The following is a 21,282-nucleotide window of genomic DNA, read 5'->3' as shown; positions in this document are numbered from 1 at the left end:
AAGATGTATTTTTGAAATAAAAGTAGTACTTAAATATTTTTTTTAATTAAGAACATAACAAATCATAGTCGAGCATTAAAAGTAAATATGTCAATATAATATAATCAATGAGTTGATGTATCAAAAGTGGAATAATAAGCTTTATCCCAAAGATACAAATACTAATTAAAAAAATGACACCTTCCGCCCTTCATTGTAAATATGATGTAGTTTAGTCAATCAATCTTTAATTTTGTGAAGTAATAGTAAATTTTGTTTCTAAAATCCTAGTAAAGTGATAGATTTGATCTTGTTGGGCCGGGCCCTTAGGGAAGTAGTTTATTGGGAACGTCTCGGCTCAAGGAGGATGGTAAAAGAGAATAATGGACTATAATGAAGGATTTTTTATGGGCTAGCAAGGAGGATCGGAAGATAGGGTGGCCCAAGTAGCAGTGCCATTGATTGGACCAGTAGGATAAGGAGGGCAAGCTGCCATTGCCACAAGGTCGGGATCTCCAACGATCGGCCTTGGTATGACTGGCATATGCAATGCACTTAGCAGCGAGTCCCCGCACCCCACTAGAAGGTGTCGTTGTTGTAGGGGCACGAAGTGTCCACTGCTAGCCACATTCGGCCAGCGCAAGAGCCCGTCATCCTCATCCGGCCGTGGTGTGGCTGGCAAGGGGTGAATTCGCCCAGATTATCACACCACAATTGAGCAGGCTTGCCAGAATCTAGCCCGAGTTCCCGAAGAAAAGAAGTGATCCAAGTAACCTCGGCCGTGACATCAGCTAACCCCTTGTACTCAGCTTCGGTTGATGAACGAGCTACAGTGCGTTGTTTTCTGGAAAGCCACGATATCAAATTATTGCCAAAAAATACTGCATAGCCACTGGTTGATTTTCTGTCAACAGGGCATCCAGCCCAGTCCGAGTCAGAGTAGGCATGTAGGTCTGTAGACAACGAGGTGGACAAGCGAAGACCATAATTCTGTGTGCCTTTGACATAGCGGAGTACACGCTTCAGTAGGCCCCAGTGTTCCGTGGTTGGAGAATGCATGAACTGACATAGTCTGTTAACCGAGTATGAGAGATTCGGACGGGTGATTGTAAGGTATTGTAGTGCCCCAACAATCCGACGGTATTGGGTTGGGTTATCAAACGAATCTGTACACGGAGTAGCTAACTGTGTGACTGCAGCGGGAGTGGCTAGTGGTTTACAGTCCGTCATCCCAGCACGAGACAGAATATCTTTCATATACCGACGCTGTGAAAGCAGGAACCCATGTGTGTCGGAGATAGTTTCAATGCCAAGAAAAAAACTCGGAGCACCTAAGTCCCTGATTTTAAAGGCTTTAGACAAGCGAAGCAGCAGAGTCGTAATCAAAGGTTCATCATTGCCCATAATGATGATGTCATCAACATAGACCAGCAAGAACACTCGGGATGTATCGGTAGAGTAGTAGAAGAGAGAGACATCTGTTTTGGAAGCAGAGAACCCGATTGTGATTAAGAACTCGTGTAATCGTTTGAACCATGCGCGAGGAGCCTGTTTGAGCCCATATAAAGATCGCTGAAGGTGGCAAACATGATCGGGATGATTGGGATCTTCGTAGCCAGGTGGTTGTTTCATGTATACCATCTCAGATAGATGGCCGTTTAAGAAGGCATTGTGAACATCCAGTTGCCGTAGGGTCCAGTGTTTGGAGGCAGCTAGTGAGAAAAGTAATCTGACTGTTGTTGGTTTGACAACGGGGCTGAAAGTGTCGAAGAAATCTTCACCAGCTACTTGATTGAAACCCTTGGCGACTAGGCGCGCTTTATGTCGTTCGACTGACCCATCGGCCTTTCTTTTAGTACGGAAAACCCACTTGCACCCTATTATATTCATGTTCGGAGCTGGAGGTACCAAGTTCCAAGTGTTATTGTGTAATAGGGCATTAAACTCTTGATCCATAGCATCTCGCCAGTGTGGATGCCCAATGGCTTGTGAGTAACATGTGGGTTCAGCGGTGGTATTAAGAGCAAATAATTGCTCACCCGTTCCACGGGTTTTCCGCCGCGTACGCATTGCATGACCATCTTGTTGAGTTTGTCCGGTTTGAGTCTGTGTTTGAGCCTATGATGCAGTGGTAACTGTAGGAGCCTGTATAGGTAGGGGTGGGGGCTCCTGTGCTAGGGGCACTACATTGATATCAGGATCCGAAGGAGATGGAATAACCACGGGTGCTGCTCCCCACGGGGTAGTGAAGGATCCCTGTGTTGACTCAACCTGCAAAGTAGACTGTAAGTTAAAAGGGAACACGGACTCATCAAACCGAACATGACGGCAGATGTAGGTGGCCCCAGTGTTGAGGTCCATGCAGCGGTAACCCCTAAAGGAAGGTGGGTAACCTAGGAATACACACGGTGCCGACCTATACTCTATCTTGTGACGATTATAGGGCCGCAGATAGGGAAAACACCGGCAACCGAAGACACGAAAGAATGTGTAATTGGGCTGAGTATGAAACAGACGGAAGTGTGGGCTTTGAAAGTTGATTGCGGATGAGGGTAGGCAATTGATTAAGTGAGTAGCAGTTTCAAAGGCATAATCCCAGTATTTTAGTGGTGTTGAACTGTTAGCCAATAGAGCCAAGCCGGTTTCAACAATATGTCTATTCCGACGCTCTACCCGACCATTTTGTTCGTGGGTATATGCGCATGATTGCCTATGAGTAATACCTAGAGTTTCAAACATTTTGTGAAGGCGTAGATATTCACCCCCTAAGTCTGACTGGATGGCTTTGATAGAACGGAAAAACCGCCGTTCTACCATCACCCGAAAGGAATCAAAGATTTTATAAATGTCTGATTTTAACCGTAAAGGGTAAAACCAGCAGTAGCGTGAAAAATCGTCTACAAAGAGCAAGAAATAACGAGACCCACAAGAAGAAATTACAGGAGAGGGACCCCATATGTCCATGTACAATAAATCTAGTACATTTTCACTAGTATTAGCAACCCTATCTAAAGAAAAACGGGATGATTTCCCGCGCTGGCAGGCAGTACAGATTTTTGGATTGCTTGTATTATTGGTTGACACGGGACAATTCTGCAAGACTCAATTCAGGACTTGACTGTGCGGGTGGCCTAGACGCTGATGCCACACTGTTGAAGAGGCTCTAGCTGACACAAACGCAAAATGAGACCGGTTGACTGGTAACTTGTATAAACCACCCGCAGTTGACCCCTTAAGAAGAACCGCCCGAGTGTTGCAGTCCTTCACAAGAAAACAATAGTTATGGAACTCGAAGAAAACGTTGTTTTCATTAGTAAATTGATTAACAGATAAAAGGGGTAAAGACAATTTTGGAACGTGTAATATGTTGGACATGGTTAATTGTTTAGTTTGAGTTGGAATTACTGCATGGCCTACACGTGAGACTACCAAACCTGCGTCATTGCCGACTTTAAGGACGTCGCCACCGGTATAGGCATCGGATTGGTCCATCATTTGCTGATCCGGAGTTGCGTGAGTTGAGGCTCCCGTGTCTGGGTACCATGCCTCGGAGAGTTGCTGCACATCACCTGAAACAGCAACATTAGCACACGGATTCGGATTATCGTCATATCGTTTAAAACAATATAACGTCGTATGTCCATGTGCTCTGCAAATTTGGCAGCGTGGAGTTCCAGATCCAGAACCGCCGTCGTTACCACCACGTCCGCGAGAGTGATTGCCGCGGCCGCAACTGTTTTTGCTGCGACCACCCGACGAGTGCCGGCCACCAGATCCAGAGCTGTTTCGACCGCGTCCTGCATACATCGCTGTTGGGGGAGACGACGCGGCCACGGTGAAATCTTCGGAGTGTATAAACTCCTGGTTCTGCAGATGATCTGCAAGCTGCGATAGCGAGATAGGGACACCGGTCACAGTCAGGGCGCTCGCCATGGATCGGTATTCCGGCCGCAGACCACGTAGGACGTAGAGGATCTGTTCGTCGGATGAAAGAGGCCTACCGGCGAGTGATAGTGCCTCCACGAGCAACTGTGCCTTGTCGAGGTATTCGGCCGGAGAAGCGTCGCCTTGCCTGAGCGTTTCGAATTGGCCAAGTAGGCTCAGGCATCGCAACCACGAGGATGATGTGAGCGCGGTGGTGATGGAGTCCCAGACCTCCCGCGAGGTATTACAGCCGATCGCTAGGTACATCGTCTCGTCGGTGAGGGAAGAGATCAGCAACGACAGTATGGACTGATCTTGTTGAACCCAGGCCGGATACGCCGGATTCGGCTGCGGTGGTGACGCCGACGCAGCAGCCGTGGACGAATGTGATGCAGGTGGAATGGTCGCCGGAGGACAGGGGTAGGATCCGTCGAGAAATCCGAGCAGACCTTGTCCCTTGAGAAATGGAACCAGCTGCATACGCCAGTACAGATAATTCCTCGCCGTTAGCTTTATGGAGACGAAGTGATGTGCCGCGGTTAGGGCGGTGGGAGTCACCGGCGGAGGTGCGGCAGTGGTGGCGACTGTGCCGTCGGTGGTGGGAGTATTCATGGTAACAGTCGAAGAAGACGATAACGTTCGGTTGGGGAAAAGAAAAAAAAAAAGAGGAGAAAGCCAAGGAACGGTGAACCTTTCGTGTCTAATACCAGATTAACAAATGATTTTGAATTTTCTCAACCGATTACACAGAGAGAGAGAGAGTCCTTTTATCATAGGATGCTAAGGACTCTCCTATTCTACAGATTATGGTTACAGACTAAAAGACAGCCACTAATAATAAACTATATAATAAAGCAAATGTAGAATACATATTAATATAACTCACAGTAGGGGCACGAAGTGTCCACTGCTAGCCACATTCGGCCAGCGCAAGAGCCCGTCATCTTCATCCGGCCGTGGTGTGGCTGGCAAGGGGTGACGTGTTCATAGCTATTTTCTCAACCTACTGAAGCACAAAGAGTGAGTCAACAGTTGCCTCCATTGAGGCTCGAACCCACTCCCATCATTATTTTTTTTTAAGTACTACTGACTCTATTACAATGTAGTATCTGTTCATAGCTACTTTCTCAACCTACTGAAGCACAAAGAGCCAACAGTTGCCTCCACTAAGGCTCGAACACACTCCCATCATCCATGTAGGAGTGTAAACCTAGACATCATTATCTAATCACTACACCACCCCTAGCTTGGTGGCTTTTGATCTATACTTTCTACATATTTGAGCTATAGTGCTCATTATATATTTATTATTTGAGATGTTATCTTGTATATAACTCTTTAGGGCCTAGTGTCTCGAACAATAAGACTACTATTTTCTTAGGCTCATTCTATACTTTCATACTTGGATTTTAGTGGACCCGGTCCCAATAAAACTATCAAATTCTTAACATTATTAGAGTTTTGTAAAAAAAAAATTTAAGAACCAAATTTGATTGTTACTCCACCAAGAATTTAAGAACTAAATCTACAATGTAAATAAATGAATGACTAAATATACATTATATATAATCATAATTAAGCGGCTACAAATAATATTTTATATAAAAATAATTCTGAATATCAATTTCCATACAAAAAATTAAAATTCTTGTATATTCATGAGGGGAAAAATGAAACCCAAAAACATATATCTCAGTATTAACAATATCAACTGACAAATTGATGGTTTATAGTTAAGCTGATAAGTAATTAATTTACAAAGGGCATTACTTTTGACAACAAAAGGAGTATCAAATATGGCCATCATAGTCTAATCCACTTGGAAAGCTACTAATGACTTGTCTTTTGGCATAAAGATAGGATTACACATTTCCTCCTCACGCTCCAAACAAAAACGTTGAGGACCAGATCAAGTCTTTAGACCAAAATAGTGCCTCAAAAATTTTCTGTATTCAATAATTATAGTTTTAATTAATTCAAAGTCCACTGATCAAAAAAAATAATTCAAAATCGACCACTTACAAATTTTCATTTGGAGAGCTCAATCTCTTAACATTTAATGAGTGTTTGACACTCATTCACAAGTGTTAAATCTGGTATTTTTACATGAGAGGAATCGAATTCTTTTTATTCAAATCACAGGACATCGATAAATTGTAATGTAAGTTATGACTAAAACGTAAACATCAAGGAAAAGCTAAAAAAAGATGAATGACATCGTCTAAAGAAACGAAAGCTACGTTGAACAGGACATTGTAAAGTTGCAAAATTATATGTTGAAATGGTTTAATATAATTATGAGGAAAGGATGCTTTGAAAAAGAATGTTGATTGTGATGTAGGTGCTAGTAAATTTCAATCTCTCTACGCAACTTCAACGCTTCTTTTTTTTTTTGTTAAATGCTTTGCTTCAATCCCTTTCATCATCCTTTATAAAAGAATCTTGATCATGATATAGCAGGATTAATTGTGAGGGATCATATATTATTTCTGATTAGCAGCACAGCTCTTGTTTGCATATGATTATAAGCAAATCTATTGAGATTAATGAGAACAAGGAACAATAATAACGACAGAAAGTCAGAAAGTAAAGACAAGATTTACCTAATTTGACAATATGCTTAAGTCCACATGAGCAAAGCTATTCATTTATTAATTGTGATGATAGAAAATCCAAGGCTACCAGCAACATATTCGGTGTAAACATGGCATTATTATCAGATCAGAAGAAGCATTAATGGAAGGCATCAGCAAAGACAAAACCTTCCATTTCATTTGGAGGCAGTGTACTGTGTTGAATGGGTTGTGAATATGCTGGAAATCTGTGAAGCATGCAGGGCAGAAACTGGAAAAGTTAGTAGGAGACATGGTAAGTCATTTCTCTCAATCATATCCCCCACATATAGACCTGATAACATGCATGCACAACACACAAAAAGAGGGAAGCAGAAAGTATAGTCATTAAGTAGACCAATCCACTAAAACTGGACATCAGAGAGGCAAGCTGGGCCACAACATCATCAGCAAACAGAATGGTCTGGGATGATGATCATGATCTGCTCAATCCACCATAAACCCAATAATTCAACAGCTTTCTACTTCTATGATACTGACCAGTACTAGTATCAATAGTATCCGATATATATATGATATAGACAGACACTATAGAAGAATCTTGAAATGTAAACTTAGGTTTAACGTCGGAGTGCAACTTGGTGTGGCTAGTTACACACTTACACCCCAAACACTGACTGTTCTTATGAAAGTTAATCTGCTCTGTTGATGGTTTGGGATGTATAGTTGTAGGTTTACTGCTGTTGATGTTGGATGTTGATGCAAATAGTGCCTGGGAGAAATAGGTTTCGATTACTTAACTTAATATTGACAGCAAGAAAGCTATGTCAGAACTCAGAGAGTACATGCAAAACAAACAAAAAATAAAATAAAATAAAAGAAGAAAAAATAAGGAGATAGCATGTAATGAACACTACAGACGGCACTGGGTAACTGAAAACCTCTTTTTGCACCAACTTCAGCGGGGGCTAAGATTTTTGTGGAGAGACCTGAACGTACACCATTTGTGTGTATCCATTAAATACAGAATTCTCGAATCTAGATAACCCGAGTCTCTGGAATAATCCATATCTGCCATCTTCAACGATGGGAGTTGATGTACGAGCTGGGTCGTATCTCATTTGATGAGTTAGTGAAGGGCCAGCTACAGGGGGGAGCTCCCAGTACACATCAAGTACTGATTCTACAAACCTGCTGTTCTGAAAATGTTCAGCGTAGGTGATTGCCTTATTGCTGTGATTAAAATTATCCCGCATATAACCTCTCACACCCCACCATGCTTCACCTGGCCCACAAAGTTCCTCTGTATCAACAGCTTTTTCCCAGAATTTCTTCCTTCTTGATCTTATCCTAGCTTCATCGCTTTCCTCAAAGCAGCTGTGGCCACCGCCTGGGTAAAAGCATTAATATGAAAAAGCAATCATTGCCTCAAGCAACAGGCATGAGCGCTATAACAGAGTGAACATATACGATTGGCAAATAGGACCAACTGAGTTACCAGAGAATAATTTCATAATGGACTTTAAGAACAAATCTATGCTTCCATTTTCACACATATGAGGTAACCAAGTAACTAAATATTTAGTTCTCTTGAAAATGTATGGTTTTCATCTTGTACTTTTAATAGTTTCATGTTATGAATTCTGCTCCTTTGGGTTTCAAGGCATGAGTAATCTTTTGGTACACCAAGATCAGATTAAGTTAGCATGTTAAACCGAAAATAGAACAATGATCTAGGCATACAAAATCTATCAATATACAAATCATACTTCCATTTTGGGGACCTATGAAATACTGAACACAAATGGACTTGACCATCAGCATTTCAGGAGTGCTAATATAGGGAAAGAATTCATCAATTAGCCACCATAGAGCATTAGTAAGCTCTATAAGTAATTTGCCAATTCATTCCTCTGATACAAATGCTTGTCAAATCTTAATGGAGCTCCATGGGGTTGGTGGTTAGGAAATAATATCTTATTTGCATGACTTATGTTATACTAAATGCCATTTTTTATATATCTAAAATGCCACAATTTTACAGTCAATAATCAACAACACACACACACACATTTATATATATCTTGTGTACCTCTTATATAGAATTGATCACATATCTGCCTCAAGGAATAATGATCTCCTGTACCAGTATCATAGTTGTCTTCAAAGACAAGATGCCTGAATCCAGCTTCAAGAGCTTGCTTTAATCTGCCAATCAAATTGCAATGCAAAAAATTGCTTAGTAGCTGAAAAATAATATGCAGAATGAATTACCAAGAGGTTACTCATATTCCCAAAGGCAAAACTGCAATACCTTTTCAATTCATTCTGATGGTCATCAAAGAAGACAATAACACGACTAATATCTTCTATTCCATGTTTCTTCAGAACTATTGCCCAATCAACACTGCCAAAGTCAACAAAGTCTTTTCCAGCAAAGTATGTGCAATTTCCATCAACATAAGCAGGTCCCTTCTTGAGGTACTTCTCAGGATGACGAGGTGAAAGCGATATGATTGGTGTATCTGGCATTGCTTGTCTCAAAACCCAGGTTGAGTGTCCCTTGAAAGCACCACTCTCAATCATCAAGTCTGGCTTCAACCATCTGGTGACGAACCATAACCCAAAACTGTGGTCAAATCCCATCCCATACATGTTATTCTTGATTGGGCGTGTTTCATATATTGGCACAAACTCCTCCAAACCTTCGAGTAAATCTTTTGTGGTCCATTCAACAGTTTTGCCATGTTTCGATCTGCCTTTAGAAAAGCTAGCAATTAAAGGGGAGTAGATGGTAGAAAACCAAACTCAGAGTTTAGCTCCATTAATCTAAAGCATCACTAACCAAGCAATAGAAAATATCACAACTGCAAAAATCAATTTCAGTGCCTTTTACCCATAAGCTAAACCAAATAGAAGCATACTACTACAGGAGCAAATTCAACACTGTAGTTTTAAGATCTGGGCATACATTAAATCAAGGTAAAAAGGGACATGTATAATAGGAAACTCATCAATTAATGCAAAGTTTAAATATATGACAATTTATCTTATCAAGAGTAGTAATATTTGGGCATTTTCTGACATCATATTTTATCATTTTAGAATAACATGTCGGTAAGAGAATATGCAAGGACATCAACTACAGAACAGAAATTTAAGAAGCTATCTTGCTACGTAGGGAAGAGAAAGATGTCATCTTTCAGTTAACAGGATATAATTTTATATAGGTCAATAAATTGACCCATGCTGGCTATTGCAATTTAGTTTCATAGAAGCTAAAAGCTACATACAATCCACAATTCATTGTTGAGCATTTCTGCAATTTTTAATTATAATATTAAAGGACTATTAAAGGATATGTGTACTGAGCAGTGAGCTTCAAATCGGCTAGATTAATCTAAATTCTCACTAAACGAATGAAAAAAAACAGAGCCACATTTCATGAATTATACGAATCAATTTCGTCATAAATCCCCGTCCAGGGCAAAAAGCAGATAGCATCCAGATCTGAAACGCGCTAGAATGATGGAGAGATAGGGAAGGGAAGGGGGGGAAATGGAACTTACACCAGGGCACACCGAGAGATCCGAAATCGGTTTCGAGGCCGTCGAATCCGAAGAAGCGCAGGCGCGAGGTGTGATCGGCAGAGGAGGCGGAGATGCAGACCAAATCGCGAGTGTGGACGATGAAGGAAGTGATTACTACGACGACGAGGCCTATGAGGAGGCAGGGCCAGATGTGACCCGTTCGGGTCAGGTAGTTGATGAACCGCATTGGGGTAAAGCTGTGCTTTCGCGTCTTGGATTCGTCCCCGGTACTGTCGTCGTCGCCGTCCTCGTTCACCGGCCCGCCTGCTCTCCGGGAAGACAGCACCCTCTCTAGCATCTTCTTCTTTGCTCTGCCCAGCTAGCTCTGCTATCTTTCACTCCATTCTGCTTGGAGTACTCCTAATATAAAAATTCATCATCATCCCCCATTTATCAATAATCTCGAATTTGCCCCCAAAGTCTTGTTTTATTTTCTTTTAGTAAAGGAAAAAAATTCAATTTTGATCTCTGACTATTATACATGAATTATATTTTGTCTTTAATTATTAAACTTTTTCTTAATTAGGTGCATTATATAATTTGTATAACATTTGATTTTGTCGTCCAATTTTTCAATCAATTATTGAAAGGAACACTGCATTTGCTTTTTTTTTTTTTAGAATGAACACTTCTGAGAAGAGCACGACATGCATTTACTTATTCTTAAAGGAGTATTTCCAACAATAGTTAATTAAAAAATTGGATGATAAGACCAAATGTGATACAAATTACATAGTCATACACCTAATTATAAGATTTTAATAGTCAATGACCGACTGTGATTCACGTATAATAGTTAGTGGACTAAAAGTGAAATTTATTCTTTAATAATATTTAAAAAAAGAAACTGTTTAATTCATTCAATGTGGATATTTCAGTAACCCAATGGGGTAGCTCAAGTAGCAAGTGAGTTTTCTTTGTAGGGAAATAATTTCATGAGAACCTGGGGTCTAACGGGAATAAAAATATGTTGGTATAATTTTAAAGGTTTCTTCTTTATTATAATAATAACTATAGCTAATCTTAAAATCTTTATTGAAATTTCAACAATAATTTGTATTCCTATTTAATACCAAATAAATTACTTTTATTACAATTTATTATTTAAAAAAAAAAAAAGTTATCCACTTTACGACTACCCGGTATGCCATACAAATTAACCTCAAGCTAAGTACTGACCAAACAAATAAATCAAAAAAAAAAAAAACACTCCTAAAAATTGAAGTTTACTCAGTATATACATTATCGATTCTCTCACCATAAAAAAAGAAAAAAAAAACCAAAACAAAACAAAATAAATAAAAATTACAATAAAAACTATAACATAAAATGAATATTGCCCCAGGCTTGAAAATGATGTGTGTGAAGATAACAACATATGCCAAACAGTTTCAATTCGTATTGATGAGTATCATCAAATGCTCCATCTAAAAAGACAAATGTGACTTTGTAGTGTTCTTTATTTCATCTGTATCATTTGCAAACTATTATATATAAATAGGATTACTCAATGCATATCGATGGTGAGTACTTTCTCTCATCATTCAAAAGAAAAAGAAAAATATGATGATTAATTAAGTGATAGAATGTACGAAGTATACATTGTTTTGGAATTAAGACATTTGATGGGTTTGGTTTTGAAATTGATTTTCATTGTTATGTTTTGACTTATTATTCATCGCAAAATAATAATTTTAGTCCGAATAACGTTTTTATGACATGTATTATAACTTCACTATTATGAAAAAGTACAATACATAAATGTATAACAAGGATGAATTACCTTTCTTATATGTTTTTTTTAAAACAAACTAATCATGCTATATGGATAAAAAGAAATTCACAAGAAACAATATAAATATATTTATTTTTTAATACATTGTGAAGTCAAAACTCATTTATAACAAGCAATGAATAAATAGAATTTTATTATCATGTATGAAAAAAAAAAAGTTGGTACCCATTAATTTAATTTATCCTTAAAATAGTTTGATAATCCACATTATGACTAGTCCATACAAATTACCCTCAAGCACTAACCAAACAAACAAATAAAAATTACAACAATAACGACAACATAAAGGGAAGGTGGTCCTAGCCTTGAGCATATGCTTTAATTTTTCCCCATATTTCTTTTATTTCAAGAATTGAATATACCAAAAAGCAAAATGCAACAAATTGATTAATTACTCTGCTAGGCTAAGAGGACTGGAAATACCTTGATCAAGGCTAGTAATTAAGTATCTGTTCATAGCTACTTTCTCAAGTAAAATACTACTGACTCTGTTACAATGTAGTATCTGTTCATAGCTAATGAAGCACAAAGAGTCAACAGTTGCATCCACTGAGGCTCACCCACTTCCATCATCCATGTAGGAGTGTTAATTGGGACACTGAATGCCACTTGACCACATGGTTCAACCTTTATTAGTCGTGCTTGAAGATAGCAAAAAGAAAAGGTGGTATCTTTTGCAGGGAAGTAATTGATTCCGAATAAAAATGGTAAAATTGTTGTAGTATTTCTTGATTTAGTTTGAGTTATTGCAAGTGTCCTTTTAAGATATAATTGTGATGTTACAAATTTACAATCAAATGAATTAGTTAAATTTTATATTTTTAAAACAATTATATTGGTAGGTTTACCATTCGTTTAGATACAGTATAAATAAAATATTATGAAAGAAATAATAGGACTGTGTAACACCTACAAGAATTTATGGTTAGCTAGAACTTGATAGATGTTATTCGAAAGGTCTAAAAATTCATGAAAATCAAGCTCTAGGTCTTGAGCGAATGAAGTCATCCAGTCTAATCCATGCAAAAGTTAACTTATTAATAAACATGAACTAGTTGACAATGTTAAATTTTTTTTTTTTTGAAAAATTTCCAAACTGTTACAATAATGAAAACTATAAGTAGGTTCACAGAGGTTTCGCTTGCATAACCTTCCCCGGGCCATTGCCACATGTGAATCACTCTTTATACTCCCAACACCCCAATAACCCTTATTTATACTAAAAACAAGCCCGTAATACACTACCGAAATCTTTGCTAGGAAATTTATCTCAAAATTAACTTTGTAGCAAAAGCCACACATATATACAAATATAATTTTGTTAAAATGTAATTGGTTAATTTGGTTAATAGACGGTTTTAAATCGAATTAATCATTAACCAAATTGTTTTTTTTGTTTTTTTGTTTTTTTTATACTAGTATTAACCAATTTGTTTAAAATGCCTTAACCATTAAGGCATTAACCGATTCAAATTTTATCCGAACCGATTTGTAACTGAATTGTGCAATAAGAATAGATGTTAGAAATGAGAATGGCCTAATACAAGATCAAAATCCCAAAAGAAATGATTAAAAAAGTAATTTCACTTGGTGAGTCGTCACTCCTACACTTATTTTCAACTGCCGCCGCCGTCTACGACGGGGTTCGGGAATGATAGCTACCAGGTTTCTCTTCAGGTACGCATTCTCTCCACTTCTCTAACCCTCTTCACTTCATTTTGAAGAACAATGAAAGCATAACACTTCCGTCATCTCCTTATTCATGATTTAGATAAGGAATATCAGTTTCAGCAATGATTTTATGTTCAATTATCTTCTCAGAACTGACCTTGCTTTGCTAGCCAAGAAGACTTGCGTAATATCAAAGAGCCTGCCGTATTTATCGGTATGTTGATTTTTCTGTTATTTTAATTTTTGATTGTTTCCTTACTAATGAGATTGGTGTAATATGATAATCTAATTCTTGCTGATATGTAATGGTGTAGGGATGCTCCTACTACACTGGTTTCAACTATAATTCGGTGATGGACTTAAAAAAAGCGTCGCGGATTGTTAAGGAGCAGAAGAAACAGAAAGTGGTAACTCAAGTATGGAGACAAGTCTCCACTCGGTCAAGTTCATGTGAGGGTGAAGTTTCTTACTTCTTCTTGCATAGTCTGCTAGTTTGATTCATGGTTACTATGTTGGCCTCTGAGAACTAGCTTCATATGCATCTATGATCTGTATATGGATTTGTCTTGTAAGTGCTTATAATTTGCTGGATATGAGTAGCTTTGAAATTTCAATATCTGAGGCATTTTATATGGTCAAAGAAAAACTGGATGGAATGTGTTTTTACCTCTTTGGTTTTTTTTTTTTCTGATGTGAGCTCTCTCTTGAGTCTCTCAACATTCCCTGATCTTATGTTGTTAAATTTTCATTGTCCATTTTCTCCTACTATCTAATTCAGTCACTTTCAGCTTTCATAAATTAATGTGTACAAACGTAACATTATCTTGCAGTTGATGATATTTACTATCCTTGTGTTCTACATTGATGTTTCAACCAAATAATATAATAACATGATGGTAACAACTGAGTAATTGGATATTTTGCAGAATCTATGGTGAAAGATACTAGCTCAAATGTGGAGGATTGCCATTTTGTGAGTGATCAGGAAAAACATGATATCAGAAGTCAAGTGGAAGAAGGTCATCATACCATCTCTTCCACTGTCTCAGAGATTGTTTCTGAAGGTGTTGAAGCTGAAGCAGTGAATGAAGCAGCTGCCTCTAACCCAAACACATTCCAGGCCTGCATTGAAAGAAGTAATGTGGAAGGACAAATAACACCATCTGTTGATGAGCAACCAATTTCTGTGGCTGAAAAGCATTCAATTTCAATAGAGGTAGAGTTATGGTTGTGTCAAATGGGTGATTTTGCAGTTGTTCCTCTTTTGACCTATTGATTGCTTTTATCCGGTTATGAACTCTTGAATAATGCCTTATGCTCATCCTTTTCACTGTTATACTGGCCTAACTATTGACTTGGGCAGATTTGTTACCTACAGATGTTACACTATGATCTTCAACATATTAAAATAGTGAAGAGAAATATTTAGTGGGTTCCAAAAGAATAATAATTAGATAGATGGTTACCTGCTCACTTGTTGCTATAATTTGTATTTATAAGATGCCTTAGTTGTGATACAATTTGTATAGTTAAGAAGACGCCTCATTCTGTAATATTCAAGTGCTCTGGCACCTACTTATCTTTGATGACTGAACTATTTATATTTTATATATTGCTTTCCTTAGTCTATACGTTCAATATATGAAACACAACACCCTTAACTCATTGAAGTCTTATAAGTAATCTTTACAGATAGATAATGTCTTTGCATAATGTGAAGATTTCACAAACATACATACATATATAAATAAATAAATAAATAAAATATATATATTTATGTATGTATGTATGTATGTATGTATACAAGAAAAGAGATCTGTGTTTATATTTGTGATAATCTTGAGATAAAGTAAATCTTCTACACTTAATGCCTCTTCACAACTTTTTTATCTAATGTACCTATGTGCTTGCAGACAGGGACTTCTTTGATGCGTTTCATCAAAGGGAAAGGGTATAACTCTGTGCAAACATCCTTCCTTCAAATAAAAATAATTTCCTGTTAACATTTGATAGTTTTTGAAACAGGGGAGTCACACAGAAGAAGATTGAAGAGGATCTGGGTGTTGAAATTATATTTCCTTTATCCAAAAAGGAAGCCTCTATCAGTAAGCTTTATGTTTCTGGCTGAGTGAATCCCACTTACGAATTTTGCTTCACTATTTCATTTGAATATAATTGTTCTTGTCATAACAATATTAGCCCAAGTTACAATTCTGATAAGAGTCTAAGAAGTATGTGCTTCATTGCTGCCACTGCTTAGTCGCTATACTTGGTCAGATAGTTTACAAATTTACCAACTACTCCATATATGTATCTCTGTGGCTGTTGTCTAACGTCCTAACTTCTACCTCATTTTCCCTCCTTTTCACATCTCTTATTTAATCTTTACTTGTCATGATGAAATTTTCTGTGGCATGAATATTTTCGTGCTTCTTCAATGGTATTATATTATTTGCATCTTTCCTAGCTATCAATTTTTGACATATTTATAATGGTTTCTAATTCAGCAATTGAAGGTGATTCTGCTGAAAGTGTAACAAAAGCTGCAGACAGAGTCAAGCTTGTAATTGATGAGGTTTTTGTGAACCCTTCATTTTTAGATTTAATAAAATAAAAATGGAGGAAATTGTTCCTTTATATATATATATATATATATATATATAGGTCTATAATAAGGTGAGAACCATGTCCTAGGTGAGAACGTGTGGACAAATCCAAACCATTGATATATATAACACATACTCGACTTTGTTAACTTTTGTACCTGAAATTTCCAACAAATGCATCATTACAAAAAAAAATCTACACTTTTATAGCTTTCGAACTATATAAACCAGTGAAATGGAAATTCCAAGTCTAACTGAATAATACTAATGTTTAGAGGTTTTCTCCTAATGGACTACACATATGTGATTGTTTTCTACAGGCAGTTAAAAGCCCAAATCTGGACTACTCCCACTTTGTGTCGCTTCCATTGGCCATACATACTGAACTGGTAAATAAACTCTTTAACTTCCAAACCTCAATTCTTGGAGCTACAGAAGTTAATCAAGATGGCCATTTGGAAAGCTCTTCAAATGAAGGCACTTCAGATGAGGGCGAGAATTTGAATAAAGCCCCAAAGGTTGTGGTAGAGCTCAAAACTGAAAATGATAATGAGCATGTTGAAGTTGATATAACTCAGATACCGCTCGTGAGTTATGCACCTAAAGCTTCTAAGTCATCTGCCACAGAAGTAAAGCCATCTAAACTGTCTGGTAAGAAAATTCTAGCATGTTTTTGAGGAAGTTTTGTGTCATCTATATGCCTTCCCTTTGATGCCTCATTATATCATCCCTAGTCTCCTAGACAGAACAGTTATGTAATATATATGTGTGTGTGTGCGTGTCCTCCCTTCTAGTTTGCTAGAAGAAGTGAAGAACACTATTCTTTCACCCAATCTTTACTTTCCTGATGCTTCTTGTACTTTAAAACTTGAAACTTTTGATAGAAGTCTAGAAACTAATTCTAGATCATTTACGGGTGTAATTCCTTGGATGCTTTACTATATTTTAATTATCTTTTTAGTCATTGAGCCAGACTAACTCAAATATTGTTTATATGAGCAATTTAGGAATTGAAAAGTCCACTTTCAATAATCCAAAAACATTTCACTTGACTGTACTCATGCTGAAACTATGGAACAAGGCCCTAGTTGAAAAAGCTGCTGAGGTTTTGCAGGTAAAGTTCTCTTTAAAGTTGCATTTTTGAAAAGTTCGTTCCTTGCTCCTTTTCCTTTGAATCTTTCTGTGTCTTCCATTATAATTTTGCATTTTTATGTTTCCATCTTTAGAGTGTCTCATCAAAAGTAATTGATGCCTTGGAGAACAGACCCGTCTTTGTACGACTTAAGGGGTTGGTAAGGTGCCTTCTGACTTAAACTACTTTATAGGGTCTCGTACTTGTTTGTTCTACAAGTCTGACACATTTTTGATCTTTCTATTTTTTGTTTTGCCTTCTGATAATTTGTGTATATATCTACTTATAATAGTTATGTTTATACTTTTCATGAAAGCCTTATTCATACTGTTTATTATTATTATTATTATTATTTTATTTTATTTAAATTTTTGGAATCTTATTTGCTACATGGACCATTAAATGGGTTAGTTTGGGAGGACAGCTCACTGAACATAAGATAAACACATACTTTCTTATCAACTCAAAATGCATCCATATGTGTAACACCAGCAGGTGCATATTCTGTCCATCAAAAAGGTTATCTGATAATACTAGAAAATAATCTTGTAAAAGGTGTAACTACTTTCAAGGACAGGATCACAGGATATAGGATCTTCAGAGCTGTTTCAAAGATAATGTTATGTACTTTGATCCTATTGAGTTGTAATAGGATATATCTAAACAGAGAGGCTAGAGTAGAGAGTTAATAATTGCTTGTTTGAAATAAAATTACATTTCATGTCCTTGCAGGAGTGCATGAAAGGTTCCTTGGCCAATGCTCGTGTTCTCTATGCACCTGTGGAAGAAATTGGTAGTGAAGGGCGGCTTTCTCGTGCTTGTCGTATCCACAATTTGTGGGCATAATTTGATCTGTTTTTTCCCCTTCAATTGGTTTACTGATTTATCAATATACTCCATATTTTCAAAAAGTAAGATTTTCATGAATGCTGATTCAAAATCATTTAATGTACTATGTATGTTTTTGTTATTCCTAAGCTTTCTTAGAAGTCATCATTGATGCATTCATTGAAGCTGGTCTAGTTCTTGAAAAGGATAAAGAACAAAAGTTAAAGGTTACTTTCTTTGAGCTTCTTTATTCTTCGTAAAAATCTTCTTGTTGTTTAGGTGGTTAGGCATGCTATTGGCTAACTTTTTCTGCCCATTGAAATGCAGTTGCATGCCACTGTAATGAATGCAAGACATACGAAAGGGTGCTGCAACTACAGACTCATTCACTTATTATCAAATTAAAGTTCTTGGGGACAATATTTTTCATTGGTTGGGTTGTACTCCCACATCCTTAAGTTTGCTAATGATATATCCTTATATTTCAGGAAGAGGTCAAGAAAGAATCGTTCCTTTGATGCAAGAACCATAATCAAGTGTTATGGCTCTGAAGAATGGGGGGAGTATCTTATCCGTGAAGCCCATCTTTCACAGAGGTTTGCTTATGATGAAAATGGGTACTACCGTTGCTGTGCTTCCATTCCCTTTCCCAGTGACTCTCAACTAGATTGATCATTGATGCTTAAAAAAGCAAACCTAACTGCTTGTTCTAGATTGCTAATCAGTTTTCATACAGTTTTTCTAGTGTACCTATTATCAAAAGATTCATTCTGCTATTACATGGAGGCTTATTTTGCATTGTATCTTATGCTCATCTTTCCCATTGAACGACTCATTAGATTTGTTGTCATTACAGAAGATTGGTGTAAGGTTGGTTAGTGGTTGATGAGTAGCTGTTAATCTTTTTTGTGCCATACCGTACCTTCTTTATAGTTATCTACCAGAAAAAAAAAAAGTTTGGTGTTAAAGGAAGCATTTAAGCATTTTCACAACAGGGAGACTTAAAAATCCGAAATAATGTTTCCACCTAATCTTTCTGGCTGGCACTGCCTTACAACCTCCTACCATAGTAACAGCACTAGAAATGAATGCCCTGGACCTTCTTCTCTACCCAAGAAGGTGAAAGGACCGGGCTCATCATTTCACACTCTTTAATTTCTGAGTTTTGAGTGACTACTGATCTCTCCGAGTTTACTTTCTCAGATGGAGACACTTTGACTCTCCACACTTTGAAAGTTTGATCCAAACTTGCAGCATAGACCAACAAACCAGTCATGATATCTTGTGTTTCCACGGTCGCAACTAAGCACCTCACTGGTCCGTGGTGGCCATCAATGACTGCAAGACATGAGTGGAAGGAATTACCATCTCTCCTCCACACCCTTATAGTTGCATCCTCTGAACCGCTAAGGATTAACTCTCCCACTGATGCAAGGCAGAGAACTGCAAAGTGATGACCCTGTAGGAATCCTCCATGGTTAAACCTCCCAGACATTTTCTCCTTTTCCCAGAAGTTTATCAACCCATCTGATGAACCGGAGTAGAGGAAACAATCAGTAGCTGATAGGTACAATGCCAAGGCATTAATGGGGGAAGGTTGAAACTTCAGTGTCATAGTGAGAATGTGTGAACTTTCTCCATAAACCCTTCTCCATATCTTTGTTGTGCCATCTGAAGAGCAAGTGAAGACACACCCATCCTCTTGGTTGATCACGATTGCATTAACAGGGCCTTCGTGAGCAACAAATGAGTCTACACAGTGCTTCTTGGATATTTTCCAGACCTTGACAGTTTTATCCCATGAACCTGTGTACAGAATCTTTTCATAATGGTTATAAGCTATACATGAGATGTAATCTTTATGCTGTTGGATATTTCTCCCAGGTAACAGGAAGAATGATCTCCCCCGAGGCAATGTAGTTATCTTCTTTGGTTGAAAATTTTCCTTGACTTGCACATCCCATACCCGAATTTTGTAGTCACTATGTGTTGTAAACAGAAACTTGTCGTAGGCCAGGAGGGCATGGATTCCACCAGCTTTAGCCTTGATATGCCCCATCTCTATGCAATCAGGTATTTTCCAGGCATGGATCCTGCTGCTTTCTGACCCTGTGAAAATTAATTCCTGTGAAACAGCTATGGAGAAGATGTTACCTTCTCTGCGGTGGAGTGATGCCAGGCAATGATAAATAAGCGGTGGGGAGGGTGATTCGTGCAGGGGAGATCTCGCCCACGGTGTCCCAGGGCTCATTGCCCAAAGTGGGAAAGACGTTGCAGATGCACAGGATGTTCTTCCAGAAGCAAGGTGAGAATCATGCTCATCGTTACCAAAAGACAGCCTTCTGGGTAACTTTATCTTCTTCTGCTCCTCATATCCTAAGTTCCAATGATTCTCCTCCCCCTTGAACTCCATTGCTGACATTCTGCAAGAGTGAAATGTGAATGAGTTTGAGATAGCAGAGATGAGAGATGTCTGTGTTGTTTGTGAATTTTGATGTTCTTCTGTAGCTTTCTTAAGGAGACTACACTCTAGGCCTAGGTGGAAATTAAACAGCGTTATATATTTGGTGGACCAGTATGGCTTTTAGTTAAATGTTACTTTTTTTAACCCCTTAGATGTACAGAGAAATCATGAAAGATATGCTCAAAGATCTATGCACGAGGTGGTGTATAGTAGTGCATTAATACAAGCTCTGATATTTCAGTTTGTCAGGCAGGGATATAAATTTTACCCATCACCCTCATTTCTTACCATAGCTTGTTGGTATATATATAAATGAACACATGAATGATAATAAGTTGCAAACTACCATTGCAGCAATTGACCATAGGCTTTTAAACCATATTTAAAGCATTGCACCAGAAAGGTGGTCCTTTTCTTCAATACTATTTGGAATGTGGTTACTGGAGTTTTGCAGTGGGTTGTTGAACTGTTATTATCTTTGAGAATGATGGCTCAATCCACCATTCTTGTGGTGGCTTGACCTACCAGTCTTCTGTCCTATGAGTTTGATAGTGAACTTCTGAAATCCACCTTTGATGTAGGGATGTTCCAAACATTATGGTACACCTACCTTGCTCACTTAGCATCATGTGCCTTTCATGGCATCATGTACTTCAACTTGTTAATTAGGATGATAGCACGGTGCTTCCCCCCCCCCCCCCCCCCCCCCCCCCCCCCCCC

General features: G+C 38.0%; 3 protein-coding genes across 6 annotated transcripts; 1 reads left to right on the top strand and 2 right to left on the bottom strand.

The window, feature by feature from the left end:
* Window positions 1-6,765: 6,765 nt before the first annotated feature.
* Window positions 6,766-10,390, bottom strand: LOC115997520. Of its 2 annotated transcripts, XM_031237092.1 has the most exons (5): window positions 10,046-10,390; window positions 8,791-9,235; window positions 8,569-8,684; window positions 7,418-7,866; window positions 6,766-7,248 (listed from the first exon to the last, which is right to left on the bottom strand). In XM_031237092.1, exons 1-4 carry the CDS (start codon window positions 10,362-10,364, stop codon window positions 7,445-7,447), a joined length of 1,302 nt encoding a protein of 433 aa, XP_031092952.1. In that variant the 5' UTR covers window positions 10,365-10,390; the 3' UTR covers window positions 6,766-7,248; window positions 7,418-7,444. The 2 variants fall into 2 exon arrangements, with proteins under 2 accessions (XP_031092952.1, XP_031092951.1); XM_031237091.1 differs by having other exon boundaries at window positions 6,766-7,866.
* Window positions 10,391-13,388: 2,998 nt separating this feature from the next.
* Window positions 13,389-19,012, top strand: LOC115996863. 3 transcript variants are annotated; one of them, XM_031236299.1, is made up of 14 exons: window positions 13,389-13,538; window positions 13,683-13,746; window positions 13,847-13,988; window positions 14,459-14,748; window positions 15,446-15,483; window positions 15,558-15,637; window positions 16,040-16,107; window positions 16,459-16,789; window positions 17,146-17,252; window positions 17,365-17,430; window positions 18,003-18,093; window positions 18,258-18,325; window positions 18,426-18,463; window positions 18,587-19,012. In XM_031236299.1, the coding sequence occupies exons 1-14, from the start codon at window positions 13,513-13,515 to the stop codon at window positions 18,768-18,770; spliced, it is 1,593 nt and encodes a 530-aa protein (XP_031092159.1). In that variant the 5' UTR covers window positions 13,389-13,512; the 3' UTR covers window positions 18,771-19,012. The 3 variants fall into 3 exon arrangements, with proteins under 3 accessions (XP_031092159.1, XP_031092160.1, XP_031092161.1); XM_031236300.1 differs by having other exon boundaries at window positions 13,464-13,538; window positions 13,633-13,746; XM_031236301.1 differs by lacking the exons at window positions 13,389-13,538; window positions 13,683-13,746 and having other exon boundaries at window positions 13,846-13,982.
* A 42-nt stretch (window positions 19,013-19,054) lies between these two features.
* On the bottom strand, window positions 19,055-20,696 carry LOC115996864 (protein JINGUBANG-like). The gene has a single exon (XM_031236302.1). The coding sequence runs from the start codon at window positions 20,518-20,520 to the stop codon at window positions 19,177-19,179; it is 1,344 nt and encodes a 447-aa protein (XP_031092162.1). The 5' UTR covers window positions 20,521-20,696; the 3' UTR covers window positions 19,055-19,176.
* Window positions 20,697-21,282: the final 586 nt, after the last annotated feature.

The sequence above is a fragment of the Ipomoea triloba genome, chromosome 11 (genome assembly GCF_003576645.1).
Source record: "Ipomoea triloba cultivar NCNSP0323 chromosome 11, ASM357664v1".
NCBI classification, from domain to species: Eukaryota; Viridiplantae; Streptophyta; class Magnoliopsida; order Solanales; family Convolvulaceae; genus Ipomoea; species Ipomoea triloba.
This window is presented reverse-complemented; position numbering and strand designations above follow the sequence as displayed.